General features: G+C 50.6%; 5 protein-coding genes across 5 annotated transcripts; 4 read left to right on the top strand and 1 right to left on the bottom strand.

The window, feature by feature from the left end:
* Nucleotides 1-6113: 6113 nt before the first annotated feature.
* Nucleotides 6114-6824, top strand: JN550_012815 (uncharacterized protein; the record flags this gene model as incomplete). Its single annotated transcript, XM_049311332.1, has 4 exons — nt 6114-6349; nt 6408-6557; nt 6620-6640; nt 6692-6824. The coding sequence occupies 4 exons, from the start codon at nt 6114-6116 to the stop codon at nt 6822-6824; spliced, it is 540 nt and encodes a 179-aa protein (XP_049165216.1).
* Nucleotides 6825-10338: 3514 nt separating this feature from the next.
* JN550_012814 (uncharacterized protein) lies at nt 10339-10812 on the top strand (the record flags this gene model as incomplete). The annotated part of the gene is made up of 2 exons (XM_049311331.1): nt 10339-10391; nt 10449-10812. 2 exons carry the CDS (start codon nt 10339-10341, stop codon nt 10810-10812), a joined length of 417 nt encoding a protein of 138 aa, XP_049165215.1.
* Nucleotides 10813-17538: 6726 nt separating this feature from the next.
* Nucleotides 17539-18598, top strand: JN550_012813 (uncharacterized protein; the record flags this gene model as incomplete). Its single annotated transcript, XM_049311330.1, has 2 exons — nt 17539-17682; nt 17765-18598. The coding sequence occupies 2 exons, from the start codon at nt 17539-17541 to the stop codon at nt 18596-18598; spliced, it is 978 nt and encodes a 325-aa protein (XP_049165214.1).
* A 1277-nt stretch (nt 18599-19875) lies between these two features.
* On the top strand, nt 19876-21990 carry JN550_012812 (uncharacterized protein; the record flags this gene model as incomplete). The annotated part of the gene is made up of 4 exons (XM_049311329.1): nt 19876-20025; nt 20180-20285; nt 20344-20451; nt 20510-21990. 4 exons carry the CDS (start codon nt 19876-19878, stop codon nt 21988-21990), a joined length of 1845 nt encoding a protein of 614 aa, XP_049165213.1.
* Nucleotides 21991-22472: 482 nt separating this feature from the next.
* JN550_012811 (uncharacterized protein) lies at nt 22473-23663 on the bottom strand (the record flags this gene model as incomplete). The annotated part of the gene is made up of 3 exons (XM_049311327.1): nt 22473-22535; nt 22597-22680; nt 22737-23663. The coding sequence occupies 3 exons, from the start codon at nt 23661-23663 to the stop codon at nt 22473-22475; spliced, it is 1074 nt and encodes a 357-aa protein (XP_049165212.1).
* Between the last annotated feature and the right edge of the window lie 1232 nt (nt 23664-24895).

Genomic DNA, 24895 nt, shown 5'->3' with positions numbered 1-24895 from the left:
ATGGCCCTATTGGCCGGCGGACCAAATGAAACGAGCCTCAATAGGGACGTTTGGCAGGCACATTACAGGACTCGCGTGCATGCTCCAATGTGATCCAAGTCCATTTCGGAGGACGGGGTGTTTGTCCCCCACTATGAAGTCGAATTAGAGGACTCCCAGACACGCTTGGGCTTTAGTCCGTTTGCAGCTCGGGGGCGCCCAATACAGCGACGGGTCCCCGTCGCTTTAATAATCGACGGACCCGTCGCGATAAGGTCACGTGATCAGTTTTGGTACGGCGACGGGCCCAGGGCGACCCCTTTTGCCCGTTTCCCTGTATACACGCTCTTATGCGCAGTAGCAATTCTATTCGTTCGCTACCGCCATGACGTTTTCAGCCGATTGTCTTCCACCTGAGAACACATACGAATCTCGAGATGCTTTGTTCAAAGCGATCAACGCATGGGCTGCCCCAAGGCATTACGCGTTTATCAATGGAAGATCGACAAAAGAGAAATCCGGCAAGCTGACGGTCACATACTGTTGCGACCGTCGTACTAAGCCACCTGATCCGTCGAAAGAACGGCAGCGGAATACGAGTAGCCGAGGCACCGACTGTGAGTTCTCTGTAATAGCCAAAGAATCATCAGGTGGTTTGTGGATCATAAAACACCGCCCTGATCAACGTTTCGCTTCCCATAATCATGCACCAAGCCCACATCCTATTTCACACCCAGTCCTTCGAGAGCTATCTACCACGGAAAACACCACCCTGATCGATCTTACCAGTGCCGGTATCGCCCCCAAGAACATCCGAACATATATGCGTCAAGCGTATAATACGATCGCAACAAAACAAGATATATATAACAAAATCGCGGATGCCAAGCGACAGGTGCTAGAAGGCCAAAGCACTATACAGGCACTTGCAAACCAGCTATTTGAGGAAGGATTTTGGAGCCAGTTCCAGACCGACCTAAAGGGCCGAGTTACGGCTGTTCTGTTCACACATCCCAAGTCATTAGCCTACCTTCATGCATACCCGGACGTCTTAATATTGGACTGTACTTATAAAACAAATAAGTATAAAATGCCTTTATTGGACATGATCGGGGTTGATGCATGCCAACGGTCCTTTTGTATCGGGTTCGCGTTTTTGAGTGGGGAAGCAGAAGGAGATTACTCTTGGGTCCTTGGCCGGCTTAAATCTCTGTATGGGCAATGCCAAGCTCGTCTACAGTCTTTGTATTCTAGGTGACGATAAGTTTAATTCATTTTTCTTCCTTTTTTCAGAGCCTGGTTACACTTTTTGGCGTTTGAGTATTTGACAGCTGAAGCAGCTGCAGCCGGTAGAGCTCACGTGACCTTATCGCGACGGGTCCGTCGATTATTAAAGCGACGGGGACCCGTCGCTGTATTGGGCGCCCAGCTCGGGCTATCTTCGTCGCAAGCAGCTTGTAGGGTGGCAGGAACTCGCCATCGAGAAACGCAGCTTTTACGACTGCAGCTACCCAGAAGCAGACTTTGTCATTTCAGGACATGGGCGCGCCTTCGCTCATCTTCTCATGCATTATTCGTGACGTTGATTTCCACCGTCCCATGTGACAATTGGCTGCTCCGTGTTGTTGCCCTTCCGCAAGACTGTTCATGCAATTCAGTTTGAACATGCAAGGCTCTAACTACACAACGTAGTTGGGCACTAAGGAAAGGCTTAGTAGAAGCCTGAAACCTGACGATTTTAATGCATTGGAAACCATTTTAATTGGACATGTGGGCGACGAGATATGTGTTGTAGAAGTATGGATCGCGGTGGCGGTCGCGTCAACGCGTCAAGTGGATCTGAAGGGGTGTGCGAGCGAAGGGGTGGGCCCACCTTATAATCTGGATGGATACCCAGCATCTGACAGGTGTCTTTGACATTGTAGATCGACCATGATACCAGAGTATCGGGTGTAGTAAGGAGACCTAGCTTCTCACCTTTCGCCATGCAATATCCTAGCTACATCTGTACCTTACACAAAAGTAGCCTGCGGACGCTTGCTACGTTTGGAACAGTTGTCTCGCATCTCGTTCGCTGCTGTAGGCACGGGTCACATATTCGAGCTCTATGAAAATAGGTTACGCCGGGACCGATGCTCTACCTAGTTCTCATCGGGTACCCCAAGACCGAGGTCTACCATTAATGCATTGATCCTGCTAACTGCCTCATGTACCAGGCTATTCATGTTGGTCGATCAGATGTGACCCGAAATATCATCCACCGCACACAGGGTAACCTTACATTGAAGGCAACTTGGGCGTCTCTCATTCTATGATAGGTTCAGCAATCCTTGCATGCGCCCTGGCAAGAATGATCCTTGTTGCCGCGTCCTTTGGGCTCTTGGGTGCTTGGGTGCTTGGGTGCCTGGGTGCTTGGGTGCTTGGGTGCTTGGGTGCTCGGTGCTTGTGTTCTTGCCCTTGCTCTAGAGGTCTACGACAATGGTCTGTGCTTTGACGTTGAAGGACCAGACTAAATTATGTGTTGCTCCTCTATGGAGTAGGCGCTATAACTCCAGGCAATGTTTAATTGTAAGCAAGTCACTTCGACACCGTTAAAAGCCTGAGCTCACTATGATTTATAGTGATTCTGCACCATACTAAGGGTACTAGGTAACTAGCTTTATTCGTGGGCACGGTGAACACTTTTGAAATTGATTCCGTACATGCAAAATCACATAAATTTTGCCAGCGCTTGCCGTATCAGGGTTTCTCATGGCGGAACTCAATCTAAACCCTATTGGCCATGCTCAGAACTACATCACCAGGTTCACATGATAGATATACTCGAGCAAGTCGAGGTCTTCGATGATAACCATAAATGAATTCAATTAGACGGCCATTGTTGCTCACCAGCGAGGTAGTATCTCCTGCGCCAAAAGCCCACACCCACTTCAACCCCATCCTAAAATCAGCGATGACGAATCGACTTCTTCGAAAACACCCACGAATGAAACCTCACCCTGATTAGAATTCCAAGGTCATTCCAGCACGTCAACAGCGGCCTTCCAATACTTATCTTAAGAAGTCAAGTCTCCTCACGTAGTGAGACTGTTTGGGGGGCAATTTGCAAGCCATAAGCAACCTGAATCGAGCTTTTATCATCTGGCACTCTTCTTGACAGCTGTCAGGCTCTTGGCTTGCTCTTGGTCGGGTGGTCCACCGTAACATTGCGTTGGAACCGCAATAGGCACTATGTTGGTGCCAACGCCATGTTTGACGGTGTTCCACCGATGATTGTGAACTTCAAGTTATATCTCCTCGAGCCACTTCCGTAAGAACTGGATTGCCAATGCATCGCATTCGGTCGAGGAGATATTGAACGCTGGTCCGGTGTCAAAGAGAGGTCCTCTCCAACCAGTGACATGGCCTCCTTTGTCTCTATCGTGTCCAATAGGGGCACAGGAGTCGAAGTCCAGAAGTATTGGCCTATTTTCGTCATCAAACATGATGTTTGAGGGGGATATATCATTATGTGCCAGACAGAGCCCGTGTATATGCTTGACTGCAGCCTCGATGCTGTCCATACAATTGTGGCGGTCCGCAATGGAAAATCTGGCGAGGCTCACCGCATCGACGGCACGTTCGTAGAGGGTTTGAGAATATCTCCGGAAGACAAGACTGACAATGAGGCCTTCGCGCACGAAACAGCCGACGTAGACGGCTAAATTGGGATGTGGGTGCCGCATAAGCCTCTCATTGATTTTCACTTCAGCGAGGACCTCTGCGGCGATCGTGTTGTTGCCATTATAGCTAGAAAGACATGGTTTCTTATAAAAGTAATTGCAACCAAGTACTGATTCTTCCGTAGGACCGTGGAATTGAGTTGCGCCTTCGTAGAATGTTGGATATATATGCTCGTTGGGAATAATATGAAGCTTCTCGCGGATTTCTTCAAATACGGAAGGATCTTGTAAACCAACATTATAGCGTTTGCGCTCTTCTAATGGAAGAGTGCCGATATAGGCAGCATAGCCATCAAAGGCACTGATAAGTAAGTGAGATCGTTGGCCATTTCGCCATGTCTCTAGTCTTGCGATGGATGGACAAGTTGGACTTGTCGCCCTCAGAGTCGTCTATTGAAGGAGCCAAGACAGTATGAAGAACCTATGGAAATCAACACTGTTCACAACAAGGGGCGTCTTGATCTCGACGACGAGCACTTCTGGTGGGAGATCCGCGAGACGCTAGCCCTCTGTTGGATCTCACCCTTGGTAGGAATAAGCCAGAGTATTCGCAGCGAGAAGAGGACCGCAGAATCGATTAGGTGGGCTGAAAAAGGCCACCCAAAGTTTGGCTGTGGGAGTAGGTGGATACGTCCCAAGTGGATCGATCCCCAAAGGTCACGCTATGGCGGGGCATCAACAATCGCACCCCGCGGCTAGTTACGTGTTGGTGGGCCAGGAGTCAATTGAGTACCGGCAAAGTCGTCTCGTGCGTCCGGATCCCCTTCGATTACATGCGCTGCACTATTCGTCCATGTGTGTCACTTCTAACCTGCATCACTTGTTGGCGGGAAGCGAATCTGACCATTGTCCAATTCTAAACAACCCCTTCAGCAGACACTTTTGCGACTGTTGTCAGTTATTGACAGCTAGATGTATAAGAGGACTGCAGCTAGAAAACGACTGCAGCTAGAAAACGACAGAAGACAGAACACGACAGCAGACAGAAAACGACAGCAGAGTCAATAGGTGACAGGCATCAAAGTGGTCTCCGTGAGGATTTTTGGGGAACTTAAAGAGGGCACGCAGTGAAGTTGAAGCGGGCCGAGAGACCAAGTTCATCATTGACAGGTGGGACGCGTTCTACCCCCCTGTCGCGTGTTACGCGCCGTCAACAAGCTATCAGTGGACCGATGGTGCCCCAATGGCTGTAATCAGCTGCAGGCAGCCTTCTGTGCCTGCGCCAGATCATGCCCCGCAGGCGACTGCAGCCCCGCAGATCCCGACCAGTTTGTGCATCAGCCTCATTCGACTTCAGGTCGTCGCTGGGCAGGAATTCGACATCCAGTTATTTACCCCTTTCCATCGCTCATTTTCGACCTGAGGTGCGTCACGTTGTAGACGTGCAATGCGGACTTTGGGCTGGTTCGGTGCATCGCGTTCGAGTGGGCTAAAGGACGGTTCTGGAGTCACTTTAGTCGCTAGACACGCCCCGCAGATGACAGCAAGGGATGGTTCAATCCCACGACCTAGGACATGCCCCGCAGTCGGTTCCAGCCATAGGACGGTTCGGTCCCAAGGATCCATTCTGACCCAGTGCCGCTTGAGCTTAATCTGACTGCACATGGTTGACAGCCCGTGGACCAAGAATTTGCCCTTTGGCCAGCGATTCGTTTCCCAACTGCGCGGCCACTTGCGGGCATGCGTTGATGACATTTCCTGACATTAGTGAGGCAGCACCAGCAGACCTAGTCACTTTTGGTCACATTACAGCACTCGGACGTGTGCATTTGGCGACAAGAAAGTGCAAGGGCACAGGTTAACTTCTCCGATCTCATCACCGGACTCCGGGCGGCTGCTTTCTCCACTTGCTGCAAGTTGATCACGTCTGGTCTTGTAAATCTATGTTCATCTCGTGGCTTGGCTCTGCATTAACGCCGGCATCCGGACGGTATATCCGAACAATTCGACTCCCAGCCGTGAAGCGGAACTGTCTACTGAGCGTGGCGACTGAACTAGACATGCCGGCGTTGGTCAGAGCAATAGTTCAGAAGCAAACACCAGGGTACGCTTCGGGGTTAAGGAGTGAGGCATTTTCTGAAAGGCTGGAAGTGGTATATGCCAAAGCCGATGGGACATTGAACTGAATGAGATACAGTACAGTACTGACTTAAATCAATTATGTCTGACCGAGAATATGAAGTATGAGATACATGTGCTACGAGTTTACCCACTTTAGTCCTCGTCGTGTAGTCAAATTGCCCTACTCTTCTCTGGTTCATTTACGGGCCTGCAGAACATATCTAATGACCAACTTAAAATACATGTACACACCATCGCTCTCACTTGAATTTCCAGTTCAAGCACCCTCCATTCAGACCTTCCACTTTGTCACATAGAACATCCCCGTCGACCAGTCGTACCACCACCGCAATGAATCGACCGCAGCAGAATCGCCGAGCGCAGCCAGCCCAGCAGCAAGGGATGTCAACAACCCGGGCACGGCCAAACACCAACCTTTCTGTCCCGAACAATCATCAAACCGCGCCGGGTAACATCCAACCAGCAGTACCTTCTATATCTATCAACCAGCCCATGCGTGCAGGTCAATCAGGCCTCTCGATTCTGCCTGATCTTACCGAAGACGAGGAACTTGATCCCGCACCCCAGTCAGTGTGCCTCGCTTCACAGAAAGCAAACGCTCACTAACATTATGGAAGAATGCAGGACCAGCTCGAACAGATACATGCCAGACTGGATCAACTCTCGGCCGGTATTCAACGGCTTTCAAGTCAATCCGCAGCAGCGTGAGCAAACCCTGATTCTTTCCTACTGGCCTGAGATTACTGACAGGAAGCATTGTAGTGCGAAGCGAGTGTGAGTTACTCTACGGGTATTAGCCAGGCTGATTATTGGACTAACGTTACCATCCTGGCCAGAGCCACCAACATGGCCCAAGGGTGAGTTGGTCTGATAAGACCTACTTAAACACGTTCCGCTAACTTGACTAGTTTCCGCCAACAAAGCAACGATATGGAGACATGGGTCACGGACTTGAAGGATGGTCTTGAACAGTATGCCTCGACGCAGAACCAAGAGAACTTTATGGACCTGCTCGGGGAAGATCAGTTTCACCAGGAGTAGACGGTGTCGTCTTCGTATATGGAGAATAGTTCTCTATATGATGATCGCAAGGATTCGGAAGGGATTCCGCCTGAAAAGTATATGCATATGCATTTATAAAGATCAAGTCCATGACCATAACATGAACGGCCATGGCGTAGCTAATGAACCGGCAAAGTCTCTGACGACATTGATTATCTTGTTCCAGAGCTCATGATAATTCGATGACAAGTTTATTGTACGTGTGGTACAAGTTATATCGTAGTAAATCTCAATACTCGAGAGGATGATCACGTCCGGTCAAGGCATATACACAGTATTCCAGCAGCGGCACAGTAGTCAAGCACGTTATGAATATCGAAGACAATTCGTGTCCAAGCACAGAACCGTTTCATACATAAAAACTGCACATAAAATTCTTGGAACACATATCGGAATGGCCAAATACGGTCTTCTGAATAACAATGCTGAGGTCACAATAGTTATGGGTAGGAAATGGCCTCTCGTCAGCGACATCTTAGCATGTCCAAATATGACGATATACAAATAGACCTTGATACAAACATGATCCGTTTTCAGGCCATGATAATATCAGGGCGAGGAGTTGGGAAGCTGTGCTCATCACCAGATCAATTCTGGAGAAGTGTGGATTGGCAACATATATTTAGTGCTCCCAGTGCAGTATACATGCGAACGTGAAACTCACAATCAAGATTGGCTTCTTTCTGTTGTCTCTCTCCTCTTGTCTTTAAGCACGGATGATCCATATCTGCCGCTGACATTCATGTATCCCAACCAGACCCACTTGATACTGTCATCAGCAAGTACTTCGGCAATCAAAACATTGAGGTACTGTAATACAGTCTACCACTTTGACCAGAACGGCCAAGCAAAGTACCGATATAACTAGTGCGGATTCGGTATCATGCCACTCATGAAGGCTAGGCCAAATATCGAGCAGACCCCTGATGAAGTCGAACATGAGTGCCGTCCCCCCTCCCCCGGGCACTCCTTGTCCAGAACAGCGGAATCAATTACCCTTTGAATTACAGTGTCGCCCGACACTCTTCTGTGTCGCCCAGCAGAACCAGACAGTTTTTCAAACGTCTGTGCTCTAGCTCGGGGACAGCTCGGGCTCAGGCTCGGGCTCAGCTCAGGCTTGGGCTCCAAAAGACATCCAGTCCTACGACTGCATCGCTATCTTCAACGAACAGTTATTTCCCTGAGCAACAGCGAATAAGCATTGGGCTGGTCAAGAACCGAAAGAATTATCCGTTGCAAGGGCAGCTTGTATTACTATACGGAGCAATATTTGATGTTGGTAATGCAAACCATGTCCGGGCAAAGCATATCCTGCTCGTGATTGTCATTGCGTACGATCTATTGCACCTCTTTCCTCACTTCTTCACCACTTCGTCAAATGCATGATCTGGTGTGGATCTGCCGCACGGCGTGACTATACATGAAATATAATTTTTGAATAATTTGCATAAATATAAAAGTGTACATAATGTCTTCATTTTAAATTCGACAGGCTATCAATGAGGTTTCAGGTACAGTATGTAGATCCTCAATTCGGACGGACGGTCGTGATCGCAAGACCAGCTACCTCGCCATAGACGTGCCTCGATTGCAGAACGAGGTTCCAAAGCATTTCAACGCATTGTCTGCTCTGCTCTGTACCATGCAGGACATTGCCCTGATATTTCACTGAGGCAAGAGATACATGTCGGAACGCTGTTTTGTATAACAGATGGAGTCAGAGTGTTGGGCGATACAGAAGAGTGTCTCTCTTCTCCTGTCTTGTGCGCGAACGATCCATCTTTGGCGCTCACATTTATGCATCTCAGCCACGAAATACTGTCATCCGTAAGTACATACCATGGCACGCCAAAGGTGGCAGTACCAAATCGCTTTTGTAGAAGATCAATACTGTAACAGCCAATGATGCAATACCGTCCCAGCCCAGCTGAAGCATGACTCCGGTTAAGTGCCGAATGTGGCTGGCCGAAGTACTTACATGGACTGTATCAAGTGGGTGTGGCCGAGATGCATATAGGTGAGCGCCAAAGATGGATCGTTCGCGCACAAGACAGGAGAAGAGAGGAAGAAGAGAAGCCTCTTCCCAACAGTGTGTGACTTTAGCAGGAATCAGTAAACTAGGCAACAACGTTTATCACAAGCCAAGCATGAATACGAAATGATGATCGACAGAGTAATCCTACTTCAGCCAATCGTCGATTGATGAATTATGGGGCAAGACCCGCGGTTAGCATCCATATCCGCATCCTGTGTCATCGGCCGTTGGTATCTATTTGAGGACCGCAGGTACCCTTGAGTGACGCTCCAGTTCATCTGCCAATTCTTCAGGTACTCTTGTGTACTACCTGCGCCTGTTCTGGACGAAACTTAGAGCGGCAATAGGATCTCTTTGACATTGGAGGTTTATACCACTAAACCACTAGTGCTATTGACAACCTGATTTGTTGCCGGGGTGACAAAACTTTGCGTTATTTAATGTTAAAACCCTTCGCTTTTACTAACATACTGACTCTTGATAAAACTTGACTCGTTCAGTATGTTTACAACGCGTTGGTTCAGCAGCGACAAATGCTACGACAAGGGAAGGACTTTTAGAAAGATGCATATCTAAGAGAGCGCCCGATATCTGCCAATGCTTCATTTGAACTTTGCTGGGTATCTGGACCAGGAGGAGTTTCGCGAAACGATCTTTGACCTGGAATTGCGGGGACACGAGAGCTCGACAGGCTGGGCACCCTGCCAATTTGCTCTTCACCATGCATCAAGGTTACGGCACTATTGATCTAGAACATCTAGCGATAGATCCTACCCAAACTTCGAAAAGTATTTGGCGATACGTACGATAGGGCAAGATACGGTATTTGGTGACGAGCTTGGGGCGAGAGCCGCGCTGGATTTCGGAATGGTGGCAGCGGGATGCCGATCCTTGATTGCAGCACCCCGGTTCGGTAGACCCACGTACCTGTGCCAGAAATAAACATCAAAGCTCCTAAACTAGCCAGATATGAAGGTTCCTTCGAAGGGAATGCAGGGGACCCTTTAACTAATAGGAATCCTTGTGTGGCGTAGCAAGTAACTTGGGAAACTCCAAGTCGACACCAAGCCTATAAGACTCTTCGGAGACTTCCACGGAAGCCATCTCCGCGCATCATCGCCGCACGGAAAGCCTGCAAATATTGACACTTAAATAGGGAACCGAGTCCTGGTCTACACAACCGATGGTGCTTGAACACATTTAGCTGACTGTAGTTATGAGACAGGGCGCCTGCTCGGCCTCGCCTTCCTTTCAGCTCTGATGTCACGGAACCAAATCGCAGTGTACGGCCATTGCGGACGGGCAAGCTCATCGATCGTGGAGGCTCTAGTGGCTTCTAGAGTACCTGTGAAAGTCTTATGTGGAAAAGAAGAAAGAAGATGTATTGGTCAGTCAAAGACAAGTAAAGACTCAGATCTCAGCAGGCTCCCTTCTAGTGTTAAAGTACTTGAAGTGGACATGGGCGATCAAGATGCCCTCATAGCTGCAATGGAAAACATTGATGTTGTTATGTAAGTTAACATTGGGTTTGAATTCGTCCTTGCGGAGTGCTTCTAACGCGATGCAAGCTCGCTGGTCGGCCACGAGGGAATACAGCCACAGTATGACTTGATTGATGCCATCACACATACCAATGTCAAGCTCTTTATACCATCCGATCTAGCTTACCGCAGCGAAGAGCCAGACTTGCGGGTCCGTGTGAGGGAGGCCAAGGATAAAATCGAACAAGCGGCCAGAGACGCGGGCATTCCAACAACTGTTATCCTTCCAGGAAACCTCGTCGAGTCATCGGTTGCCGTCGGGCGCGAGTCACCCATGATGCAATTCTCTGAGGCTTTCGGCATCGACCCGTGGCTGGTTTCAGGCTGCCTAGCAGCCATTTCTCTAGAAACAGACCAAAATTCCCAGGAGAGTCCGCGAGAAAATAAATAGCCGATGGTAAGCCGACAGCTGAGTGACACCAGCTGGGTTGCATAGGATGTCTAAATACAGCGCCAGAAGTATTTAAACATCAAGTACGTTTACCTTAGTTGCCACCAATCGATAATATACCGCTCGAAGTTAACGCCACCTTCAGGTTATAAACTCTAGATCGCAAAACCAAACTAACCTTTAATCTTATAAACGTGTGGTTCTATTCATCTAAAGGGATACGTAATTTATAGAGGACTCACCTACTCAATAACAGGAGGTACTTGAGTTGGAATATTCTTCAGTTAAATATATCATGTCATAGCGGGGCTTCAAGGTTATCTGAGCTCAGAGGAGATACCGACGGGAGCCCGATATATATAGTCGTCTCCTTCTCTTCTTTATAATGCGAGGGACAAGATTCAGCCTCTTTGGATTCATGCCATGTTGCATAGTTAGAGGAACCTAGACCGATCGGGAAGAACGTATTGCGCTGAAGAGTCATATAGCAATTGCACATCCATATATTGAGCAAGTGACAGTGCGTTACATATTATAGGGAGATGTCCTTATCGATTGAAGGCGGGCGCCTGGTTCCTTATTGTGCAGCACCTCACTGCTGGTAACCAACCTGAACAAGGGTCACGGTTCGAAGAGGCAACAATTCGCCCCCTTTCCACGACTGCTAGCTGAACTACGTTGGAAGACCATCCTTGCCTCTATAGAAAGCAAGACTGTTAGGTGCTTTGAGTTGCGCCTGTAGGAAACAGAGTACGGAGGGGCGGCCGCCCTGAAAGTGCTTAATGCTTTCTCTATGCGAAACGATCTTATGACCACTGTCACAATCAATGAAGCCAAGCCATGATCGGCGGCTTGTCAATGTGGAAGATAGTAATGTTTCTAGCGAGATGAATAGTTTATTTCCACATCCTCGCAGGCACAAGAATAATGCAACATACTAATTTCCCATTAGGATTTATCCAAAACAAGCTCAATAGATTTCCAATACAGAAAAATGTCAAGAGAGAAATCACCGCTACTCAATCTGAGAGAATGAGGACAAAAGACCAACGCCAGTAGCGGTCCAGGATTGGCTTGCAGGCTTCTCAGTACGGGCATAGCCCTCAGCACATGAACGCAATAGCCTAGAGCCAGACAGTTCTGAGCTCCCAACACCACCTCAATATTCGCTGCCATACCCAGGGCGAAGCCAGAAATCATAACATCAACAGCCTCCGCAACGCCTTCAGACGTCTAGCTGCACCACCTTGGTGGCTGATTACAAAAACCTCATCCTAGAACAGTTTAAGTCAGCCTCCTGACCATCGAGTGCGCTTGACAGAATACGCTAACCAGTGGAGTAAGGTTCTACCAGGAATGACACTATTCCAATGCGGAAGAGAGATTCAAATTTGAAGACGTGGAGCAGCTAGGTCAACCCTAGCAATCATTGCACTGGTGGCTTGGATAAACCGCCAAAGTTGTGAGACGGAAACTGAAGCCTACTTCAGGAGAACCCGTCTGTCATCACCCAGATCCTTTGAAGTTGAGAGGCATGACCGCAGCATCTATAAAAAGGCTCGGCGATTACGATACCTTGAGCTACCATATTACGGCTGCCTTCTTCAAGCAGATCAAGTTCAAACTTCACCAAGAATTCCAGGAGTGACTGAAGAAAGCCGAAACCAAACAGCGGCCCACGCGCAGTTGTATCAAATTGATGCTGGCCTTTGAAAGCCCTCTACGCTCTCTGTATAGTAGCGATGTCGTCTCTAACAGCGCAGTTCCGTGAACTTACAGTTCCAGCGATGGCTGGACGCTTGGGCTTGGTGAGGCTACTAAAGTAGAAAGTGACCTTATATTCGTAAGCAACCTAGTTTGGAGTCTTGTTTGTGCTGCTTAGCACGCGTGAACGTGCTGTCTTGATCAGGAATTTTCGGAACTAGCATTGTGTGAGAATTAAGGACACAGGATCACCACTGGCGATAACCAAACTGTGTGTTATGGCATGCCGACTTTACCTTGTTTCAAGTTGTTTGGGCTGCATGGACCCTGGCAGATGAAACAAACTAGATCGGAATCGTTCCGAACCGTCCTGAAAACCTTGCATACTACCGCAGTGCCCTTGCCAATCGATTTTGCCAAGCCTTGTAACTGATACCCAGCGATAATGGTGCATTCCAAACTTCCTCTTGATTAATATATTACTAATGAAAGACGATGTCACGTGTGAAATGGAGTGGCCTGGAGTATTATCGAGACCAACCACGAAGCACCACACTTAAATAATATGATTATATCGATATTCACTGACCTTGTGCTGTGCAATCCTGATCTACAGAAGTCTCGAATTACTTTACCGCTTGCTACCTTCAGGAGTAAACGAGAGACGCGCCTGACTTTGGCAGCTATATCAACTCAGGCCGAATTCGTGAATATGCTAGAATTGGTATATAGCGTGCCTGAATGTGATGGTACGTTCGTCTGAACTTGGAGGAGAACAATCACCAAACGGGTCTTCATCAGCGACCAAGCCCTACTAACCTAGGGCCAATCGCAAGGTGGCGCGGGTGCGTGGAATTCATAGGCGGCCAAGGGATTGTTGAGATGAGACTATCCTCTTTTAAACATCTTAAACAGAGGCTTTTATGCGCGACCGTCAAAAATGGGCAGTTTTTTGCAGCGGTATTCGGCAATGAAACCTTGCAGGTCTGAGACTGTCGGAAAGAGGTTTGAGGATGGCGGCTCTGCTACTTGACAGGGATTATTTCCAGAGGCGAGTTCAGCGGGGCCGAGTTTTAAAGTTAAGCTGCGCAGGGGATTGTCCCTCGGCTGAAGATCATCCCTGACCCCTGACTGTTCGCTCGGGAAGCAGCCAGTCTGTGGATGAACTGCACGTCATTCAGCGTTGAAGGTGCTTGACACCGGAGGAACAATTCGGCGAATCCGAAGCAACATTTGGGGTTGGAAGCCCGAATTGTGGTCATTTTTGAGGTGCAATAGACACGCCGCATTGTACATTGTCGCAGTAGTGGGAACAGGAGTTTGGAGGGTCCATCAGCTTCCTAGTAGATTTCAGTTTTGGAGAGGACAACTGGTTCGAGTCCGTCTTACTCGTTCACCTGCCCTCGACATAAAGCAACCCATCACGCTTGACATGATTGAATGCATTCCTCCACGTCCCTGATGCACATAAGCAGCAATGGGATCTTCAACTAGCACCATATCAGGAAGCTACCCTGTAACCTAGCGGGCGATCGACTGCAATATGGAATGGGCTGTTTGGTCGCGCCCTTCATTCCGGGTTGAGAGGTGCAAGAGGGCTCTAAATGTCCTAGAAAGATAAGATGAACGATACATGCTAGTGGCAAATCATTCATGGACATGTATGCATTCCTGGGGGATCTACCGGCCGGCCGTGGCATAATCTGACCAGATGAGAGTTGCAAAGTTCACACCTAGGCGAATTACTAAGTGGCAGGTTGTAATGCAGTACTCAAGCTAGATTAGCCGGCGACTTGGAGTTCCGGTGATTGACACCCACGACCTGCGTTGCCCTCAATGATTCTGAGATACATTGTCTAATCATTAGGACACGTAGCCAGCGTCGCACTATTACATGAAAGAGCGCCTTTGCAAATTTGGCATACCAGACCGACATACACATCAAATTGTATGGTATGAGTTTAGGCAAGCGATCCTGGTCGGCGTTCCGAGCATACCGGAGTGAAGATTGGCCTGGAATAGACTGAACTGTGCTCTTCATGATCGACACTATCCTCTGATCCTCATGAAATTCTGTGAAGTGATAATGAAGATCGCCGGGGATCTGAGTGTGTTTGGTACAAGTCGTGAACGTCCAGAGACACCGTAATCATGGGAAGGTACACCCATCACACAACCTAGGCTTGAGCCGGGTAGCACACTTTGGGCGTGGTAGGACTGAAAATCTAGTGCTACTGTTATGCGCCAAGGTCCAGACCGCGGGTATTGAATGCAAAAGTGCAAACCGCATCCGGCCGTCGAATGTGGACTCGACTTGGAGTTGCCCTGCATGACGGGTCCAGTGCCCCCCCACAGCTCCATCTCCTGGGCATCACAGGAACAGTGCGGCTCAAGCTAGGTTTCTAAACGAATGCGCAAAGTGCAGATTATACTAAATAACGTCATAGAGTCAGCGCCGCTGTATATGTTGACATCTGCTGATTCCGACGAGTCTTTGACTCTTCGCTGGTCTTGACGTACGGTTGGGGCTGTGTAAAGATAGCTACGACAGGCAAGGGCTGATACCCAGCTGAAATCAGACCCTGACTTTAGCGAGTTTCGGGAACGTCAAAACTGACCAGGGTCCACAACTGGACTTGCAGCCCTTTCGACTCCTTTGGGACACTTATATGGGTTTGCATTAATCACTACTGGATTGGTTCGGCATGGCATTGGTAGCCATTGATGCGATGCGCTTAACAGCAGGCGGTACTTTTTATCACATGGCCATGGGACGAACCTCGACATCGCCGCTCAGGCTGAAAAAATGCTCGTTCAACCAATTTGCTGACCAAACAGGACTTAACTGCTCGAGGCAGGTTCGGGGCCAACGACTCAACTGCGGTGCCATACTAGATAAGGTAAATACCCAAATACAAATTCTGTCGTCACCCTGAAGCAGCCACTTGTTATCACGCGAATGAGGAGTGGCCTTGCCAACTCTAATCTTTAGCCCAAAGAACGAAACAAGGATGCTGAGCTTGTTTCGACGTTGGATACATCTAAACATCAGTCCAAACGAGTGGATTCACGCCGTACGCGCAAGAGATCTTGCACCAGCCAATAGCAGATGCTCAGCCAAGATCCGACATGGACGCGATTGAGGCTCTGCTCAGCTCCCCTAGCCGGCTTGGGGCTGCGGTTGGGACGAAGCGATACTTCAAGTGGCCGCTGCAGTAGGCTCTTGCGACAGAGGGGGGAATGCCCCGGAACGCCCAGGGGCTCGCGAGACCTGCAGGGTACCGGGGTCCGCACCCAGCAGGGGCTTTCACGTCGCTGGGCCGCCCGTTGAAGAGCCGCTGTACCCAGCAGCTGGGGTGGGTGGGTCGACAGAGTGAGATGGCCCAATAGGCAACCCTGTTGAGGGGATAAGCGCGGCTCTGTAACACGTTGAAGCAACGTCCTTACAGAACTTCCCCGTTGTAAAACGTCAGACACAGACCCTCTTCGAAGACCTCGAACGAGGCGAGACTCCCATGATACCACGTCTCTTGCATGCTCTCCTATAGATGAACAAGTCACGCGCTGGTCTTGGACCGAAGAGGCAGCGGCCTAAGCAAGCCCGCATACCGCCAGTTCAAACTGGCAGCATACATCCCCTTGCAAATCCACAGCGGACTCTGTTCTTATGGAGATCGGTACCCGAATCTCGCGACCAACCAGCAGGACCGCATTCGTCTGGGGATGCCAAAGTCTGGGCTCCATCTCTGGAACAACCTCAAGACCATTTTTCGGCTCGGCGGCCGAAACAAAGTGGTACCAGTAGTGCCAACGATGCCAGATGATCTTGCATGGAACAGAACAAGAGAGGAGAACACAAGACGACACAACAGATGAGGGGCAGACGTTTCTAATCCCATCGTAACAACTATCGATATGTGGAGACCTGTGCCGTCCCTGCCTCGGCCTTGATCTATCTTGTCCATGATGAGCGGTCATTGGTATGCGTGGTTTACGCATCTAGAGTCTCGTCTATAGTGGTGCAATGTTCTACATTCGGATGCTGTCTCAGGAAAGACCAGTACGGGCTCTTGATCTGGAGCATAAACCATGGATGCAGAGGACAGTCGAGTGACTACTTCGCTCAGCTCGGATCTCGCGGAATGCGTGCTCGATTGTGTTCTCACCTGGCCATTTCCGTTGCGCTGGGTGAGGTAGGGAATTGCGTTCCCGGATCGTAGGCACGCACGTCCTTCTCAGACTAGGCTGGTCAAGGCCGGGGTTCATTGTTTTGGGTGGCACGAATGGATGGCAGCCAAGCGGATCAAGCCAAGGTCATGCTTCTGATCTTGTCGCAGTCACCCCATCTTTTCTCCTCCAGGGCCTCCGGTAAGGCTTGTAACAAGGCCACCTGTTGCGGTGTGTGTGCAGGGCCTGGCATCGACTGGGCCCCCCCGACCCTGGCCCTCTTTCGCCCTGCATGCCTGGATATAGCTCTGCCCGAACACAACGGGGCAGAAAGATGCATTATTACCCGCGGACGCCCCCTTCCACTGCCTCTCTCGTTTTGATCCTTCTTTTACACCCTCTAGGCTAAACCTGTACATCGACCAAGACGTTGTTGCGCGCCTCTTTCTTTTTTCCTTCTTTCGCAGCTAGCGACCACGCTCTTTACACTGCCCAACTGGCTTGGCTGCTTACACTCTTTTGGGAAAAAAATACCTTCGTCATCGGTGTCATCTGGTCCATTATACCACCTTTCATTCGATTTGGTTCTCGATTTGGGTTCATCCGTGCCTTGATCTACTACGACGACTCATTACTTGGTCGCTTCAAGGAAGTCTTCCGTCGGGGAATCAGCAAAACTTGATAACCAGATCATTACCGTTTACATACAACCCTATAACACTTTATTCGCTTTAACCAGCTTCGATTCTTTAGCAGCAAGGTCTGCTCCTCTTAAAAACAACATTCAACTTTCGATTCTTCGGCCGCACCGTCTAAAATCTTCCGACGAATTACCAATCGATTCTATATTCCACCATGTCGCCACCAATGCAGCTCACATCTCACCTCAACACCCCATACGCCCCCACTAGCGACGCCCTCGATCGCCACGACTTTGGTGTTTCCAAGAACCGGAAGTTAGCATCAACGGGTGGAGGCAGAGCATGGAGCGAGGATGAGGTAAGGATCTGTGGATGTTCATTACACATTCGAGCCGCCTGCTAAACTCGGATTTGGACAACGGGGCTGACCAGTTATTCAGGAAGTTTATCTTCTGCAAACTCGGCTCCAGAAAATGCCATATAAACATATCGCCGCTCACCTGAAGAAGACCGAATTGGCCTGTCGATTGCATTATCACCAGCTCAGTCACGGAAGTAACCGCCGCAAACGAACTACCTCTGTCTCATCTGGCTCATCCTCGGGGCACTCGCCTATACTACCCGCCGCCATCCCTTCTCCGATTCGGGAATGCTCGTCCAGAGACTCGACCCCCCCTGGGAGTGCTGGCAGCTACGGCCCTAGTTCTCCTGGCCCCGTCCAGCTTCCCAGCATCATGGCCAATACCAGCTCCTCGCCGCGCTTGCCTGCCATCCTTCCGAAGCCAGCTGCGATGAATCTTACCACTGCAGCCATGTCTCCCGGTCTCGGATACCCTACCCCTATTCCTGAGACAGCTAGGTCCCTTGGACCTTCGCCTTTTCCTCAGCCCTCGCCAATCAGTCACGCGCCGGCTCTGCGCCTTGACTGCTCTCTTCCCCCGCCTTCAGCTCTAGTCGACCTCCCTCGTCTTCAGTCCATCTACTCGGCTCATCGGTCATCATTTTGGGGTGCCATCGCCAACGACTACGGTGCTGGCGTCAGCCCCATCGTCTTGGAGCAGGCTTGGAAGGCAAACATCTTGTCGACTGGGACCCAGACCCCTATTACTCCCATGACAAGCCCAAATGACCGTGATCCTATGTACGAGAAGCAGGATCGGACTCGGATCAGTGCTATCTTGGGAATCGATGCCAACCCAAGGAGCCCAAGAGAGCGTGAGATGGTTAGAAGGCTCGAAGAGGAAAGGAGTGTGGGTGTGGTTGCCAGCGCATGAAATGCTTAGTAACGACCCACTTGAAGTACCAAGCGCCCTGTTCATGAGCATGTATGGCTCGGGGACTGGAAGTCCTGCCCCCCCGAGCTCTGTTACATAGGGACCGCCTGTTCGTTGCGACTATTATCATGGCGGCACGACACTCAATATTCACAAGAGGCACGTGAAGCCTGCAGAGCACTCTATGGCTTCTGGTATTACTTGGAAGGAGGCCGGTAAAGGTTCTCAATTTGTGTCAATTCTTTCTATTCAAGTTATCTCTTGCCCTTCTTCCATTGTCTTGTTTCAGCAGCGGAGGTTGTTCTGCTTGGAGTTGGGTTGGATGACGAACCATCGTCTGGAAAAGGAGTTCCTGAATTGCCGTGATGGCATCTTTGGTCACGCAGGTTGCAGGACTGCGCTTTGCGCCACGTACATCAGAGCTCATGGGATGATGGTATGGATTGGGCGATGAGATGCGATGGGTTTCTTCTATCTTGTCAACGAGTGATGATAACACAGCCTCCCTCAGTGTCTTTGGACCTAAGGCCTGTACAGTAGCTATAAGCTTTAGAGAGCAGGAACATAAGATATTCTCTGGTTTGCTTTATTACATCACTCGCTGTGTGCCACGGTAATTGTCCGTCCCTGTCTTCCTATCTTCCTTTCTCAATACAACGCAAGGTCAAGATGCCCCCATCCAGCGAATGGGGGAACCATCGGTAGTTGATTGTCACGTCGTCCGCGCTGAGGTGGAACGGAGTAGCTGCCACTGCCGAATTCGCTCCACTACCCTGCCAGGGACATTTCCGAGCATATCCGTTCGTTCGCTATATGAAAACCCGAAGGTTGGCAGCCATGACGTCCTGCCTACCCCACAGTCCAGCCTGGGGCAATGTACGCCGTAAATGGTCAGTTTGTCGTGATGCCGACCATTGCATAAGGTAAAAATCGAAGCCTGGGATCCACATGTCAAGCTTCCCCACGATGTCCGCGCCCGAGGATCGGTCATCGTGTTTAGATTTAACTGCATTGGCCAACCCAACCCACAATCGCCTAACAACTCATCTCCTTTCGCGAACTCCTAGAAGATATGAGCCCTGACATTCGTTCACGTACGCCCATTGGACTGATATACCATATATAAGGACTGGGGACACTCCAGTCGTCGATTACTTCTCTCACGAACCGATTGCCCTGTTTTCCCATTTCCCAGGGACCCTGTTACTACCCCGCAGTGACCCCACAGCATACTCTAACGGCACGATAGAATCATCTCGGGGCTAAAATACACAACTATGAGCGACATTCGCGAAGATGAAGGCTCAGGGTCCATTGACCCCAAGTCTGACCCTCAATACATCCAATTTAAATGCCTGCCGCCAGGCGGTGCGTTGAACCGATGGTCCCATATGATTACAAGAGAACATGACTTCCCCGGAGCTCAGGTGAGATATCCTTTTTCCAAGTTTTGGCGCTCGGCGGCTTCCGCGATCTCGTGTCTTCAGCCACGATGGTTCGAACTGGTTGGAAACATAGAGTCTACGTTCTTTGCGACTTGGATAGTGAGTACGTGCTGTTAACGCTATTTCAAATCTATAGGCTATGCTTTATGGCTCGGGAGTGCCTAACGAGCAGATGATGAAACACGCTCCTCAGATTGGAGTTGCCACTGTCTGGTGGGAGGGCAACCCATGTAATACACATCGTGAGTGAGGTTTTCTGTCGGGATCCAGCACCTAGGGCTGAACTGACTGATATGGCAGTGCTCGATTTTGGTAAAATAGTTAAAAAGTCCATAGAGAAGCAAAAGATGCTAGCATGGCAGTATAATGCCGTAGGCGTCTCGGATGCTATTACCATGGGAGGCGAAGGTGCGTATAATTTGCCAGTATCACCCCGGCCCCTGCTATGTCCTAATAGCTTCGACAGGAATGCGATTTTCTCTGCAGTCTCGTGATCTCATCGCTGACAGTATTGAGACCGTTACGTGTGCTCAACACCACGATGCCAACATTGCCATACCAGGCTGTGATAAAAATATGCCAGGCGTCGTTATGGCCGCCGCGCGACACAACCGACCCTTCATCATGATCTACGGCGGTACGATCCGCAAAGGTCACTCAAACCTCCTGGAAAAGGAGATCAACATTAGCACGTGCTATGAAGCTTCTGGAGCCTACGCATACGACCGTTTACATGCCAAGACAGATCCTGGTAGTCAAGGCCGCACGCCCAGCGATGTCATGACCGATATCGAGCGACACGCCTGCCCCGGAGCAGGCGCTTGTGGAGGCATGTACACAGCCAACACGATGGCTACGGCTATCGAGGCCATGGGATTGACGCTTCCGGGGTCTTCGTCTTATCCAGCACTCTCCCCTGAGAAGGCCCGGGAGTGTGAACGTGCGGGAGAAGTCATCAGGACAACCATGGAGAAGGACATTCGACCGCGAGACCTTATCACTAAGGAGTCCTTTGAGAACGCGCTAGTTATAACCATGATACTTGGAGGCTCAACAAACGGAGTGCTGCACTTCCTCGCTATCGCAAACACGGCCGAAGTGCCTCTAAGCCTGGATGATATCCAGAGGGTCAGCGACAAGACGCCATTCTTGGCTGATCTTGCCCCAAGTGGGAAGTACTACATGGAGGACTTGTACAAGATTGGAGGAACTCCATCCGTTTTGAAAATGTTGATTGCCGCCGGTCTTATCAATGGCAACATCCCTACTGTGACTGGCCGTACTTTGGCCGAGAATGTTGCCGACTGGCCCAGTCTTCCACCAGACCAGAAACTGATACGTCCCCTGTCAGATCCGATTAAGGAGTCGGGCCACATCCGGATCCTGCGCGGAAACTTCGCGCCCGAGGGAGCAGTCGCCAAAATCACCGGCAAAGAAGGCCTCAGCTTTACGGGGAAGGCGCGCGTGTTCAATAAGGAGAACGAGCTGAACATGGCCCTCAACCGCGGCGAGATTCCCCGAGGTGAGAATCTGGTCCTGATCGTTCGCTATGAAGGTCCTCGTGGCGGCCCCGGCATGCCCGAGCAGCTTAAAGCGTCTGCGGCTATCATGGGCGCTGGGCTGAACAACATAGCCCTGGTGACAGACGGCAGATACAGTGGCGCCAGTCATGGCTTCATTGTTGGCCATGTCACCCCGGAAGCAGCTCGAGGTGGCCCGATTGCACTGGTCCGTGATGGGGACACGATCCTTATCGATGCAGTTCAAAACCGCATTGATATTGTCAATGTCACCGTTGAAGAGCTTGAAGAGCGTAGAAAGGATTGGAAGCCGCCGGTTCCAAGGGCCAGACGAGGTGTTTTGGCAAAATACGCACGTCTGGTCGGCGATGCCAGCCACGGCGCTGTCACTGATCAGTGGGAGGACGACGTAGCAGCACCTAAGTAGCAAGCGCATTATCTCTGTCGTAGATGCAATGCCATAGTGGAGGGCTCTGCGCACGAGCTGTCTTGAGTTGTGCCAACATTACGTAAGGCCAGTTGCCATAGTATACTACCAAGCGACTGCCACTCAATGGAACATACGTTGGTCCCAGTGTATACAAGACTAAACGTAAAGTCAGGATTGGATAAGGTTCACCAAACTTCACCGGTTGGCTAGGTGGATATTGTGATTCATTGCTTGAGAACAAGCTACATAACATTGACTCGTCCTTGGCCATGCACTCGTTCCTGCCGCGGGCCAGTTGATACCTGTCCTCCCTAAACCAGTTTTGTGCCAGATAAACCTACATTCAGTCACGAAAAGAAACGCGATTAGGGGTATGAGAAGAATGAAGAGAAAGACGCAGAGCGCCAGAGTTGCATGCTCAAGCCGTTTCCATCAGCTTTGGGATTAGCGACGCCAAGCTGAAGAGCACGAGCCTCCTTCTAACGGCCTTTGGAGTTGGGGAACAGGTCCGGGAAGTGCTCCTTAGCATACTGCTCACAGGCCTGGGTCGCAGTTAGCATTACCGGTCTACAATTGTGCACTGCTGGGGGAGCAGGAACCTACCTTGGCAGGCTTGCCAACCTTCTGGCCAATCGTCTTCCACTTGTTGTTCTCGTACTCCTTGATAGCCGTAAGAAGTGCTTGGCTCTGTAATCGCGTTAGTTTTCTGGTTACGCTTCGCCTTAGCACATGACAAAACTTACCTCATCCTCGGCAAACTCGGCGTAATGCATATCCTTGTACCAGTGCTTCTTCACACTACCTTCAGTTCTTGTGGGGAATGTCTTGGCGATCTCGGCCCAGCTGTTCCCTGCATCTCTCATCTGCTTCAACCGAAGCTCCTCAGCTGGCGTCCACGGCGTATTTGTCCGACTCTTCTTGGCTGGAGGAGGCGCAGGAGCCGCGTTGGCGTCTTGAGTCGGTGTGGGGGCTGCTGGCATGGAAGGCGCTGCTTGTGGAGGCGGCGCAGCCACGGGTGCCGGGGCCGGAGCAGGCGTAGCTGAAACCGGAGCGGCAGGCGGAGCAGCAGCAGCGGTCACCGGCACCTGTTGAACGGGCTGGGGCGCAGCAGCTGGAGCGGGGGCATGGACGTGTTGAACCTGAGGCTGCTGAGCTGCTTGCTGCTGTACATGCTGGACGTGTTGAACCGGCTGCTGCTGCTGCTGTTGCTGTTGCTGGTGAAGCTGCTGGTGTTGTTGTTGAGGAGTCGGCTGTTGGTGAGGTGTATGCTGCTGCTGCTGATGCTGCTGCTGCTGTTGCTGCTGGGCATGAGTTCGTTTCCGTCCTCGGGGCGCCGGCGCCGGTGCTGGGGTTGGTGTCGGCTGCTGTTGGGGAGGAGCGGGCGCCGCTTGGGGAATGCTCATCGACGCCTGCACCGGCGTCGAGTGATGTTGCTGCGGCTGCTGAGACTGGTGGTGCTGAGCGTGCTGGGGATGCTGAGCATGTTGCGCGTGAGCTGCATGTTGCACGTGGCCCCCGTGCTGCTGGTGCTGAGGATGCTGGGCATGCTGAGGATGCTGTGGGTGTTGCTGGTGCTGTGGGTGGTGTGCTTGCTGGTGCTGGGCGTGCGGCTGATGTTGAGCTGTGTTCGGCGGTTGAGCATAGCCAGTGAAGTCAGGACGACGCTGCATGTCGCTCTGCTGATATGTGTGGGTGGCACTATGAAAGGCGGAATTAGCCCAAAGCTTCTCCCTCTGAGGTCAGAAGGGCAGCGTGAAGCCTGCAAGGCTTGATGGCTTCCTGATCTGTACGCGCAGCATCTCAAAGCCAGCCGCGAACAGATCGAGTAAACTTGGGTGCCAATGGCTGACTTGAAGAGCAAACATCTCGGTGCAGTGGCAGTCGAGAACCCCATTCCAGGTATACGACAAGCAGCCAATGCCAGCCATGTTACTCGGGATGGAGCTGGGCCCCGGGCTGGCGCAAAGCCAGGAACAATTATGACTTTGTACTTGCAGGTATACTCCATGTACATATGAGGCCTGATCCCTGTGATACTCGTGTGCAGTATACCATCACAGCACTACTGTGAGCAAACACCGCCCAAGATGGCGTGGTGAAAGACAGGGCGAGTGATGGCGGACTCCATTATAGGATTGGCATTGATCCACCAATTGTTGACCATACCCGACATGGTGACTGGGGTTGGGAGAATCAACACGTTGGCCCATCTGTCCTATTCCCGATGGATGCACCCAGGGATGTTGTATCGTCGATCTAGATCTGGGGAACACTCGCTCCACTGCAATACCTGTGACGGGCGCGAGGATGGGATGGGACAGACACAACCAGAGAGCCGTAGGACCAGGGGTGTCAAGAGGGGGGCCCCTTGGTGTGGGAATCAATCGAAGTGGAGAGTGGGATGAAGTGAGAGGAGACAATAGGTGGGAGTAACAAGTACGAAGAGAAAAGTAGGTACTTACTGCATGTCGTTTGCATGCTGGGCCGCCGGATTCTGGGAGTAGAGGTACTCCGGAACGGGGCCTACCTGCCACTGCTGCATGATCTGGACTAGCGTTAGCTCTCACTGCTGCCGCCGGATTGACTCTGGAGCACGGCCCAAAGAAAGAAAGAAGGAATTCGTATAACAGAGTTCATAGAAACATAGAAGGCCTTTGGCAGTGAAATAGAATGATTGAAGGGGATGGAAGGGGGTTTGGACCATGTTGGCAATAACTCAGAGAAAACATGTGGCTACCAGAGAAACTAGCAGGCTGGGAAACGGGAATTGGATGACGGGCGGGAGGGGATTTGGAGAGCAGGGGGACACGACACGGACGAAGGTCAAGTTCATCGCAGACAGACAGGTAGTCGCCGACATCAACGACCTAATTGAAAAGGAGTGAAGCAGGAAGGGGTGAAC

This window comes from Neoarthrinium moseri (assembly GCF_022829205.1).
Source record: "Neoarthrinium moseri strain CBS 164.80 chromosome Unknown scaffold95_Wmoseri_CBS_16480, whole genome shotgun sequence".
Classification (NCBI taxonomy): domain Eukaryota; kingdom Fungi; phylum Ascomycota; class Sordariomycetes; order Amphisphaeriales; family Apiosporaceae; genus Neoarthrinium; species Neoarthrinium moseri.
This window is presented reverse-complemented; position numbering and strand designations above follow the sequence as displayed.